General features: G+C 39.6%; 1 protein-coding gene and 1 long non-coding RNA gene across 3 annotated transcripts; both read right to left on the reverse strand.

Moving 5' to 3' along the window:
- Window positions 1-319: 319 nt before the first annotated feature.
- On the reverse strand, window positions 320-7919 carry zcchc8 (zinc finger, CCHC domain containing 8). Of its 2 annotated transcripts, none has more exons than XM_031755327.2 (14): window positions 7704-7919; window positions 7528-7570; window positions 7358-7432; window positions 7108-7207; window positions 6144-6221; window positions 5946-6049; window positions 5756-5821; window positions 5585-5645; window positions 5355-5491; window positions 4139-4281; window positions 3900-4015; window positions 2611-2697; window positions 2082-2202; window positions 320-1710 (listed from the first exon to the last, which is right to left on the reverse strand). In XM_031755327.2, the coding sequence occupies exons 1-14, from the start codon at window positions 7876-7878 to the stop codon at window positions 647-649; spliced, it is 2370 nt and encodes a 789-aa protein (XP_031611187.2). In that variant the 5' UTR covers window positions 7879-7919; the 3' UTR covers window positions 320-646. The 2 variants fall into 2 exon arrangements, with proteins under 2 accessions (XP_031611187.2, XP_039477036.1); XM_039621102.1 differs by having other exon boundaries at window positions 2082-2205.
- A 1180-nt stretch (window positions 7920-9099) lies between these two features.
- On the reverse strand, window positions 9100-11157 carry LOC120443041. Its single transcript, XR_005615090.1, has 3 exons — window positions 10990-11157; window positions 10814-10903; window positions 9100-9284 (listed from the first exon to the last, which is right to left on the reverse strand). It is a non-coding gene; the product is annotated as an uncharacterized LOC120443041 (long non-coding RNA).
- Between the last annotated feature and the right edge of the window lie 1930 nt (window positions 11158-13087).

The raw sequence follows: 13087 nt of genomic DNA on the forward strand, positions 1-13087 counted from the left end.
AGAGAGGCAAGCTTTACAGGGATATTAGGTGTAACATGGTAGCATATGGCATTTACAAGGTACTGTTTTCTGAATATGGACAGAAAAAGAAAATCAGCTCGCTCCTATTTGTTACCATGTGTGCTTCACATTACCGTACTCCTCAACCATTTGGGGCTTAAGAGAACATTCAAATGATTCCTTAAAGATGAGAATAACTTTTTTTCTTCAATTTTACAGCAAAAATGACCAAGTATGTCCAAAAATCTTGGTCAATAAAAGGGCTAATTAGCATATTTGATTTGGCCATGCGGTGAAATCTGCAATCAGACGTAGCAACTTGAGCAGAAACAATATTGTTTACTCCATTGGAACTCCAAGTGGAACAAATAACACAAAAACACCACAAGATGAAAAATAATGCAGGTCAAGAAATTACCATTGTACACATTTTACAGTGAAGTAAACAGTTCACTTCTGCTGAAAAAAAATCTCAGACTAGCTGGTCAAAATCAGTTGTTGAAGCATCCTTAAAAGGCTTTCCCTAACTGAATTTTACATATCAACTGCATTTACACAGAATAGAAAAAAAACATGCTGAATGGAGATGAAATGAAGACTTTCCATTAAAATATACTGTGTTTTGAATCAAGGCAATAAACTATCACTACTTCTTCGCCAGACTTCGTGGGGAATTTTTAAGCAAGTCTCTGATCCTAAGGTATGTTCCTGTGGCTTCAGCAACTTCAGTGAACTCTGGTGTATCTTCAAACGGAACGATGCCAGCTGCAAACTTGCTCCGATGCGGAACAGCAGTTACCTTCTCGAGATGCCCTGGAGTCGTACAGTCTCCACTCACCGGATGAGGCAAATCTGACTCAGGGCTCTGTGGGTTGTCAACTTCGGCTTTCACTGGCTCGGGACTCTGAAATGTGCTGTCCTCGACTAACATTGATTCGGGACTCTGAAGGGTGCTGTCCTGAGTTTTAACTGGCTCGGGACTCTGAGGGGTGCTGTCCTGAGTTTTAACTGGCTCGGGACTCTGAGGGGTGCTGTCCTGAGTTTTAACTGGCTCGGGACTCTGAGGGGTGCTGTCCTGAGTTTTAACTGGCTCGGGACTCTGAGGGGTGCTGTCCTGAGTTTTAACTGGCTCGGGACTCTGAGGGGTGCTTTCCTGGACTTCGGCTGGTTCGGGACTCTGAGGACTATCGTCCTTAACTTTTACTGGTCCCGGGCTTAATGACAAAGCCTCTTGATCCTCCGGTTGATTTTCTTTGCTTAGGGAAGGTTCTTCAGGTTTTATTAAGTCCATTCCTTCATCCATGTCTTCATTTTCTGTGTCCGCATGTGCAGATGTAGATACACTTGGTGAACTTGGTACAGGAGTTTGTGCGGCAGGTGTCTCACAGTCACTGTTAGAGGCCATGTCAGCATTTTCTAGAGCTGCCCAGATCAGTCTCTGCTGCTCCTCCAGTTCCTCCAGTGTAAGGTCATCCTCTGTTCCCTCCCCAGTCTCATCAACCACCACCCAGTCGCGCCCTCGCACAGCTGGAGAGCCGTTGGTGGGAGTAGGTGGAGGAGTACCTTTAGGGAGAGGTGGGGGGGTGGGTGTAGAAGGAGGAGTCCCCTGTGGTAAAGGAGGAGGAGAACTAAAGCAAGGAGAGCCAGGAGGCAGTGGTGGCTGGAACTGGAAATCACCAGAGCTTTGAATTTGATGAGGTGTTCCTGGATCTACGAGAAGAAATAAAATAAAGTCATCCACAGAGTGCTGACTGTGTATTATTGTGCAACTGAGCTACAAATACCAAACAAAAACATTGTTTCTGTGAACTCAGCGTGATCTACTCTTGTTAAAAAAGTTATTCATTAGCAATAATCCTGGTAACAATTTACGTAGAGCATTGATATACTAGCAGCAGCCTCATCAACATGTTGGTTCAACAACAGTAAAATGAGAACTAATCATCTTTAGAAGATCCATAGTTTTCACATTCCAACTTAAAAACACAAAGTGAAGTTGGATGGATGGGATCCCAACTCTGGAAATCTAACCATTCAAGGAGAACATGAATACAGGCTGTGACACCCAGATGTACGGTTACCTGATTCAATATCCATATCCGAGCTCCTGTCTGGGGTCCGGTCCGGGCTAAACTTACTCCTCTTCCTCAGCTGTGGAGATGAGTCAAATTCATGTCTTCTCTTGCTGGAGGTGGCACCAGGCTGCTGGCAAGAGCAACATGCAATAAGACCAAAAAGCACGACTTTTGTTTTTCCTTTTAGCACCATAAAAACATTTTTTTTTAAGTAGAAATATTTAAATCCTGTGGATTAAATGGAGGTCTGTGCAGTTGGATCAGTGTTGATTCATGCTGTAAAATGTGTAAAGGAGATTTTAAAGGATGGGTCATGTGAACACCATGAACTGTTGCACAGAGCAAAGTAACCTCAAGTCAGAGTAGATTTTGTCCTTGATGAGAGCAGTAATGGCTTAAATATCTTATATCTAAGAATGAGCACTAATCTGCTAAATAGCGCTCAAGGTGATGGCCGGAAGGTGACTTTGATAAAATCTGGTTGAAGTTGAGAAGCTGCTGTTGCAAGAAGTAAGTAGGGAGCTGCGATACAGACCGTGGGAAAGAAGCTGGACAGGTAGGCTGCATAGTTTTGCTTCATGTGGCTGGTCTGCATTGGAATTGAACCATAGTGCATGAACTCCTGAAGATACAACAGAAATAAAGAAAAAGTGTTATTTAACTTTAAAAGAAAAAGAAAAAAAAAAAAAAAAGGTCCCAGCATACTTTAATGAGTTGTAAACCATTTAAACTCCACATTTCATTGAAAATAACACAAAGACAACATAGCAAATTTGGAAACTAAAAATATATACTCATTTTCAAGTTGATGCCAGCAACATTTGTCAAAAAGGTCATTTCCACCAGTGTGACATTAGCTCTTCTTTAAAAATTAAAAAACAAGCAAACAAAAAAAAAAAAAAAAAAAAAAAGAACACTGTAGAAATTCATGAGGAAATAAAATATTTTCCCATTCTTTCAGTTCAGGGTCTTTTTAGTTATGTTTGAACCCAATTTAGTACCTAGACAGTAGCTGTGTGTTTCAGGGCTTTCATGTGCACTAATTGACACCTATACGAACATGGACCCTGTTTTTTTCTGATAACTAGTCAGATGGTCCGTCTCCTCATCAGAATTTAAAATTTTTAGTTGTCAGATGACATGACAGGTGGCAGTCGTGTTATTTCTGTGTCCTGTTTACATTTCAAGTAAGTCAGTGATCTCCACTATAAAACTGTGGATGTTGCAGAACCGTCTGTTGGCCTGAGGATCTCAATCATATATCTATGTGCAGAGATTTTTTTCTAGATTCACCAAATTATTTTTTAAAATCATCTTTTTTTAGATGACGAACGCCTCAAATTCCTTCCAATTTTACACTGAGAAAGAACCTTACATTTATTATTATTATTTTTCCCATGGTTTGGTTTATATTCACACTGTGAAAACCCCAAAGAAATCAAAAATGTTTGTGTACTCTGCTGTGTGTCAGAATGCAAAGCATGTCTGGCTACACAAACAAATCACAACAAAGGGGGAAACAAAGCAGAGTTTGACTTAACCAGACTAGAGAACGTAGATTTAGCTTCACAAGTACAGATCTGTTGCAATTTACCTAAAAATGTATTGAAATTATTCAACAAGATATTTCTAGTCTTTCATTGCCCCTTTCTTACTTTTATGACATCAAATCAACATTTAATGTTGTTTTTGTATTTTTCGTCAATTAAATGTTGTGTTTTAATGGTTTTGAAACTGTGCATCACATATCATATATTTACTTTTGACCGGATACCAGGCTGTACTGGAGGTCAAACATTTAAAAAGGCAGACTGCAACACTTACATCTTTCATTTTGTGTGGTGCGGGTACATTGAAACCTGGGAAATCCACCAGTTTGGAAACATCATATGAGAGGTTTTGTGAATTAGTGTTGTCAGTTACAGTGCCATCACTTGATGCTGTAAGAGAGAAAAAAACAACATCCTCTATAATCTGTGCAGACTGCAGAAGCTTTTATTTTTCTACTTGCTCTGTTCAACAAAGAAAAATTGTGAAGCCGTTGAGTTCTTTTTCAAACTTACCATTTCCGTCATACAGTGATAAGCCAGAGTTTTCCATCTCTGCCTCTTTGAGCCAACCTGGTGGGTAACCTAGCTGCCTCATGCGATAGATCAGAGGAGGTAGGGTGTTCTCATCAATGCCCAGAGCTGTCAGCAGCTCCTCACTGTTTAACAGCACAACACAGTAAATTAAAAAAATTAAAATTAAAAGATTAAAAAAAACAGTTGTCTAAGCTGGCTTAGAGACCAAAACCATGTGATCAACATTCTACATATCTTTGGTATAAACTAACTAACGGATGAAGCCATTGGAGTACGAATGTGAGATAGAAAGCACTTACCGAGGAAAAGCTTAGAAAAAAGTACTTGTGTGAATGGATGAATAAAGCAAGTTGTGTAAAGCACTTTGAGTGCTAAGATAGAAAAGCGCTTTAAAAGAAAAAGTCAATTTACTGCCAATGTTGCTGAAGCTACACCCTCTCAAGAACAACAGGCTCACAGGGCGGCAGTGGCAGCGAGCCAAAAGCAGTCTTGGGTGTGGTTACGCTTTCAGAAACACAAATGCATTAAAGGACATGCAGCTAACTGTAGCATGTCTACCACCAGCATGCAAGAAGCTGAAGCCAAGGATGATGATTCAGAAACTCTGAGTGAGACACTGACAGCTTCTTCTTCATGTAATTAATTTGGTAGAAAAATAGATGTAAACAGAACAAATATTACACTGTCAGACAGAGACCCTGGAAGCTGCTGTGGTTGTAAAATGTTGTAAATACATTATTTTTTAAAATTCAATTAAGAAGTGCCGACTTTTTTCAAAATGAGTACTGAAAAAGGTACCGTTGCAAACATAAACCTCAGGACAATAACGTTGGGCAATTTTCACCCATATGATGAAAAAATATCACTTAGTGGTCATTTCCAAGGGAATTCATAATCATAATAAAATGTAACAGGGGTCATTCTTTCCCCTCTTACATCTTATTTTGTTTCTCTCTCCCACAGTTGTCAGTTTGTAGGGAGACTGTGCCTTCACCATTTTTCATTTTTAGGATTTCCCAAATTTTGGGGGAGCCTTTATTTATTTTTAAATTGAGTCCCTGGATGACACTTTTTTTTCATTTTATGAAATGAGGTACGTATATATAACCCTGTAAAATATGCACTTTTGCAACATTATGTAATTAAATTAAAATTGTAAGTAAATAAAGATGTGTGGAGAGTAAAAAAGTCTTGCCTCATGACTCCAGGCTTGTATTTGGCAAACCGCTCCTCCACTTCATCAGCATGGTATCTCTGGTTACTCTGCATGACTTGGTTGTTGCTCTGATTGAACTCCTTTCTTCTCTCATTAATTGCAGCCATGTCTTTAGGCTAAGAGAGTAAAAATACATTCCTATATTAAATTATGTTCTGTCCTTGTGTTCATCCTGGACTTCTGACATACTAACAGATCATTAATGGTACCTTGGGACAATCTCTCAGCTGGTGACTGCTTGAACCACAGTTGAAACACATAGACTTGGGTCTACAGCGAACAGAGCAGAGACAGAATCATTATACATTATAAATTCCACCCAGCACACAAACAAAGAAGAGTTATAAACAGAAAAAGCTATGGAATTTTTGTAGTCTTACCTTTTGTCTTTCATTTCTATTTCCTGGCCATCAGTTCCAATGACTTGGTTGAAGACTTGCTGATAGCTTTGCAGCAATTCAGGAAGCTATAATGCATTTGTCCACACAGCTGTGAGTTTTTAAAACTTTATAAATCTGACTACAGCATTTCATAGGCAATAAATGTTTAATTTATTCATGTTAAAGATACGTTGGAACATCCCATCCATCGGTCAGCTGGGGGTTTTCGTTTACCAGAGGCTGTCCAAGTTTATCAACACTGAAAGTAGTGAAATATAAGACACTCCCAACAACCTAAAACAAAAACATAATACAATAAGTTACTACTTGTGAGCCTACACATCCCGTTTTCAGTGTGTTTGAGTGGGAAATAACAGCATGTGCTCACTTTAAAGGCTTCTGTTGTTGTTCTCACACTACTGGAAGACATCGTCTGTGGATCTTCGTCCAAAGCAAAAGCGGAATTCTTTATAGAGGGAGAAATATGTATTTTTAAACAGAAAATTCATTGTGATATTGAAAAATATTTACAATAGTAATATACAGTGCTGTGAAAAAGGATTTTCTCCCTTCGTGACTTCTTTTTTTTTGCAGATTTGTCACATTTACATGTTGCAGATCATGAACGACTTTATTAGACAATGATAACCTGAGGAAATGCAAAATGCTATATTTATAGTTACGTTTCTGATAATGAAGTCAAAAAGAATTTCTAAACTTACCTGTGTAGAAAACTAACCGCCCTCACCCCTTGCAAATGTAAAATTAATCGTGACTTTCTGTCTTTGTAGACAGACACATGTACTTAATTTTCAATGATTTATTACAGGTATTTGCCGTATTATCAGAAACAGACTGGATGTTATTGCCAGCTTGACCCCATTTAATGACAGACTGACAGCATACCAACTTAGTCTTATGGCAACATTAATGGCAAGGTTGTAATGACAGGGTTAACATACCAGCAAAAAAATAATTAATATTATTTTTTTTTTACAAACTTACTTTATCTTGTTAAATAAAACAGACACTGACAAAATTTAACATAAAATAATTTGCAGCTGTATAAATACCGGCAGTCACCAGTGCTACCTCTCAGCTTCCTGGTACACGCACCTATGGCACATATTTTGACAATATTACCACATCTTTTATGTCAAAAAGTGATAAATTACAATATGTGCTATTGTAATGTTAAAAATCTGAACAATGTCATATTTTGAGTGACATATTGTGTTAATATTCTATCATGTTGAGTCTGGTGATTTTCACCTTTAACAAATAGACACAAAACAAATTAAGCAAAAAGGGGGGGAAACTTTTTCACAGCTCTGAATATTCTGGGTACACACCTGAGGCTTGATGTTAAAGGAGGACTTCTTTTCACCGTCTGGTTTCTGGTGCCTCAAAATCACACTGCAGATGCAGTCTTCAATTTCCTGGCGGCACTTCCTAGCAGGGTGATTAAAAACTGTCATTCATATGTTGTGAATGGGTCTAAACTGAACATGTTGTTAATAAATTACCATAAATGTAATAATTTCACAAAAAAATACGTTCATGCATACAAACTTATTTAAAATAAAAAGAATTCTGACTTACTTTGATATGATGTTGTTTGTATAAAGGACCTGAAGAAGAGGTCCGTCGGTGTTAACATCTTCAACAGTGACGCCGCTGTAGTGTTGGAGGAGGGAAAACATCGCAGGATCACGGTTGGCGAACAGTTTCGTTTCATTTGAAATGATCATTACTGGATGTCTACTAGTTACCTTGGTCGTGTCAGGAGGCTCATTTTCCTTCGTAATATTTTATGTGGTCTTGGAGTTAAAGAAAAATGACAAATTCTGCAGAAAAAGGACTGTTAGAAGTCATTTCTTGGTTGTGTTTTGGTTGCATCCTATGCTAGCAAATTTAAGCTAGTGCTAACAAACTGCCACAAGGATATTCTCCTCAGTGAGTCTCTGGATGTAATCGTCGCACTCCTCCAGCCTGCTCCGGAGCTCGCTCCTCTCGTCCTGCTCTTCATCATCATCTGTGAACCGAATATGCGTCGTGACCGGAGGAGCAGACTCATCGAGCTGCTGAAAGAGCTCACTGTCCCCAAAATCAACTTCAGCCATACCTGGCGCTACCCGATCCCTATGCGGAAACACGACATATAGTACGCATGCGCACAATGTGATTGTTCCTGATACTTTCACAATAAAACTACTGAACCTTCACGTAACTAATGGACGTAAAACCACTAATATTATTTGTTTTTAACTTGCATTCACTGCGTAAAGTAACACTAAATAAAAATGTAAATACATTTTATTACTACATATCTCTGAAGATATATGAGTGAAACACATAGACTAGGGTCTATGTGAAAACTCATGTTGTTGATCTGTTGATATCAAATGTTTAAGAAGTATCATTTAAATTGACAAAAAAGTCATTTTTTGAACTGAGGAGACCAGTTGCTCGACCTTTGGGAAAGGATTATCCCATTGTTATATATAAACCTTTCTGATGTCAGTTTTGACAAGACTCCCAATAGAACTGGCTGAAATGTAGCTCCAAACCATGACAGTGTCTCAGAATTTACATGTGTTTTACGGATATTTGTGTTTAAGAGGTAGGAACATATGTACCTCTTTCCTGGTTGGACATGTTGGCACTGATTTTAGAGCAGTTCTTGTGTTGTTGTATTGTGTGCTATGGATTCAGTACTGCAGCAGATGCTGATTAGCAGACCTAGTTTGACTGAGGAAACTCACTGCCGTTTTCAAAATTAAGTTTTTGGCTGGACAACAACACTGTGATCGAGAGAAAAAACAAAACAAAATAACATTTGGATCTTTTCTCAGTTTAAATATACTGAAATTTAGTCATTTATTCCCTCTTTTCTCTCTCTGTTTTGTCTCATAAAACCTTGACTCAATTAACACAAAATCTATTAAATGTATTACTCTTTCACAGGTCCAGCCAAGGAGTTCCTGCTCGATCTGTGAATGAGTAATACATCTGTGAATAAGTGAGTTGAGTGGCTGAGCTGTGTCTGTGTGGGATCAGATAGTAGAAGGAGATGTTCTCTGTCCCTCCTGATGGTCCCTGAAAGACTATCGAGGAAATAGGAATGTGGGGTGAAATGAGGGAACATTACCTTGCCTGAAGTCTTGGTGTCTTGACGCACACTTGCTGTCATGGTGTGACTGGGCTCAAAGCTCTCACTGGGTGTCTTTGGTTGAAGGATGTAGTGTCTTTTATCCTTCTCACCTGAGGGATCGGCCATTTGCCTACACCAGGAGGCTCCACAACGCGGCAGCCAAGTGGCTGCAACCCAGCCCAATAGAGGGGGAAGCTTGGCTCCTGAACATGCTGACACTGCAGCAGTTCATGGAGGGGCTCCCAACAGGAAAAGCAGAGAGGGTCTGCTGTTATTGGCCAGTCAACCTCGAGCTGGCTGTGACACTTGCTGAGGATCACTTGGCAGCACAGCAGACCCTGGTCCAACCAAACCCTGGTTTGGCCTGGGGCTTTTCTGGAAGCAGAGCGGGTGGAGGTTAGGTTTGTGCATGGCAACATCCCATAGTGCCGCTACATAGTGCATTAATGGAGGTCTCGTTTGAGTGGATTGGCATAGATCTCATAGGGCCATTTCAACGCTTTATATTAGTGGCGGATGTGTAATCTGGTGGATTATGCAATGTGATATCCCAAAGCACTGCCGCTGTGCACCATTTTGGCAAAGAGTGTGGTGCAGGCCCAGTTTCAGGTCATCTCCTGAGTCGGCATCCCGAAAGAGATAATGACTGACCAGGGCACATTGTTCATGTCTCATACATTAAAAGAACTCTACGAATTACTGGGAATTAAATGTGTTTAGACAGTTCTGTTCATGTTTGGGAGGTTAACACAGGAGCAGGTATCATTTGCCCATCTTTTTCACTCTTAGCTGCTGTTTTTTTCTTTATTGAGAAAAGAGACAAAACACTCCATCCCCGTGTTGACTACTGCAGCCTCAACCAGATTACAGTTAAAAACAAGTTCCACTACCTCTTCCTTCTTCCAACTTTTAAACTCCTGCAGGGCACATCCATCTTTTCCAAACTGGAAATGCTTACCATCTGGTTAGGAGTTGTGAGGGCACCAAAAGGAAAACAGCCTTCAACAGAACACCCACCTCGGGTATTTAAAGTGCCTGGCGATGCTGTTCATCCTCACAAATGTCCCAGCCTTTTTCCTAGCTCTTGTTAATGATGTCCTCGGGAATTTTATTTTATTTTTCTTGTTTTTGTCTACCTTGACGTCAACTTGATTTTTTTCTAGAACCCTCAATGAGCAACAGAACGTCTGGCAAGTTTTCCACAGACACCTGGATTATAGGCTCGTTGTGTAAAAGTCAGTCTACTGAATGGATCCTGGAAGTCTGCCCAACTATCTGTATGTTCCTACTTCAGCTCAGTCTAAGGTATTGCATTGAGAACACACAGCAAAATTTAACTTAGTAGTTAAATGAAGTGCTCGTAAGTTTATAACAAAGGAAATTTTGGTGATCTAATCTGAAAAAAAGTGTTAAGGAATATATCGGACCCTGTACCATCACTCAAAATAAGATGGTCCCCACTCCTCCTGCAGGTCTCCTCAGACTCCTGCCTGTACCTGGGCGGCTGTGATCCCCCATAGCCCAAGATTTGGTCACTTACTTACTACTCAGGTAACACAGTCATTCAAAACATTTATTAGGTAAAGAGTTTGCCATGGACCCTAAAATTATACAGACAGGGAAAGTTTTGATCTCCAGAGTTCCACTCAATCCTAAGCTTCACATATCTGAAGATGCTGTTGTTTGGATTCTAGTGACAAATGAGAGAGAGGTGGTAATGAAAAGAACCAGGTTGAAAAGTAAATGCTATGTAACATTGTGCAGTAGTAGCCCCTCCCAGACCAGCTGTCAGTGCGTCCCAATAAATTTTGTCATATCAGTTTTTTCTAATTTGGTTACAAATTGAGCCCATTAAAAACAGCATGACTGAAAGAGCTCTAATATGTTGTTTGTGTTGTACTCACTGGTAGGTTGAAGGTCTGAAATTCTCTTCCTTGGCTGTCATATAAGAAAGTTCCCAAAAAGGTCCCTTCTACCCCTATGGTCAACATTCCCTTGAAGAAGAAGAGAGGTTTTGGTGGGAATTATAATACAAAAAAACGTGAAGTCTTTAGACAAACAACAAAACTATGTCACTCACATAGGCAGAAAACACTCTTGGGGCGCTTTTGTTGGTTCCATCAGGTGACTGGTGTTTTGGGAGATGTCCCATTGTCAAAGCAGTGATTGAGACTGGGTGGAACAGTGAGATGATTACAACCCCACTCTGACCTGCCAGGGGCCAGCAGTTCCCTGGAGGCACAGGCAAATATTCCTGAGGAAAGAAAATTAATTTTTATGCTGCCCAGAGTTCATAAATGTAAACTTTTTCTCCATGTTATATCACTTTAAATCCTGCTGTGCAAACTATGTCGTTCTTACTTGGATTACTCTCCTATTGATTTAAAACTTTGATAAAGTTTATACTTAGGACTGGATCAGGTGACCCTGAATCCTCCCTTACTTACACTGCCATGGGTGTTGGCTTCTAAGGGATTCCCATGATGCACTGAGTGTTTCTTCTTCAGTCACCTTTCTCACTATGTGTTTATACACCTCTCTGCATTTGATTATTAGCTATTAAACAATGAATAAATATGACCTACTCTGTTATTTACGGTGGCCCTGAAGTGCAAACCACAAAAACAAATCACAAAACGCACAACAAATTGAAAAGCGCAACAACAAATTGAAAAGCGCAAAAACAAATTCACTAAACGCATAAAAACAAATTGAAAAGCGCAAAAACAAATTCACTAAGCGCAAAAACAAATTGAAAAGCGCAAAAACAAATTCACAAAACGCACAACAAATTGAAAAGCAAAAACAAATTCACTAAGCGCAAAAACAAATTGAAAAGCGCAAAAACAAATTCACTAAAGCGCAAAAACAAATTGAAAAACGCAAAACAAATTGAAAAGCGCAAAACAAATTGAAAAGCGCAACAACAAATTGAAAAGCGCAAAAACAAATTGAAAAGCGCAAAAACAAATTCACTAAACGCAAAAACAAATTGAAAAGCGCAAAAACAAATTCACTAAAGCGCAAAAACAAATTGAAAACGCATAAAACAAATTGAAAAGCGCAAAAACAAATTCAAAAGCGCCAAAAACAAATTGAAAAGCGCAAAAACAAATTGAAAAGCGCAACAACAAATTCACTAAACGCAACAACAAATTGAAAAGCGCAAAAACAAAAGAAGAATCACAAAAACAAATTGAGAAGCACAATTACATTAAGAAAACCGGAAAGGGTAGGTACCAGTCGGCAACAGGAGACATCACTGATTGGATGTCCGCGCTGTTCGTCTTTGGAACCGGAAGTTACTCTGCCTGTAGCGCATTATTTTCAAACATGAACATTAGCGGTGACCCAAACATAGCTGTCACTATTCGAGAATATTTTTGATTCAGGACATACATACGAGGTGATACTGGATATGCTCAAGTGTAATCATGACATTTCAATTAGTATGCGTACACTGAAACTACATTTAAAAGAATCTGGACTGTACAGACGAGGCAACTATTCTCCACTTCCTGAGGTGAGGCGTGCCATTTTGTCCGAGCTTCGAGGACCAGGACAATTGTTTGGATATCGGACCATGTGGCAAGTTCTCAAACAAAACACAAGCTGCGTGTCAAGCGTGATGTAGTTATGAGGCTGTTGAGACAACTAAATCCTCAAGGAATCGCTTTGAGAACTCGAAGGAGGTTCACAAGACGCACGTATCACTCCATGGGGCCCAGTTACATATGGCATGTAGATGGCTATGATAAACTGAAACCCTGTCAGGATTTATAGATGGCTTTTCAAGAAGACTGATGTGGCTTGTGTGTGGAGCAACAAACAACAACCCGGCTGTTATAGCGCACAATTATATAAACTGTGTAAAGAGTCTCGGTGTGATACCAATGAGAATACGAACAGACTTCGGGACTGAGAATGGGACTATGGCAGCAATACAGTGTACCCTCCGTCACGCGCACACGGACTATTATGCTGGATCGTCAAGCCACAGTTACGGATCATCTACTGGGAATCAGCGCATCGAGTCATGGTGGTCTTATTTCAGAAGAGGAAGGTGGGTACATTTGTGTCTGGTAGGTGTAAGCTACAGTGAAAGCTGATCAGATTGTTGTTTTTTACATGCATTTAAGAAAATAGAGTAGCGTCCTGCTGGACGTGTTGAAAAGTTG

Source organism: Oreochromis aureus, linkage group 12, assembly GCF_013358895.1.
Source record: "Oreochromis aureus strain Israel breed Guangdong linkage group 12, ZZ_aureus, whole genome shotgun sequence".
NCBI classification, from domain to species: domain Eukaryota; kingdom Metazoa; phylum Chordata; class Actinopteri; order Cichliformes; family Cichlidae; genus Oreochromis; species Oreochromis aureus.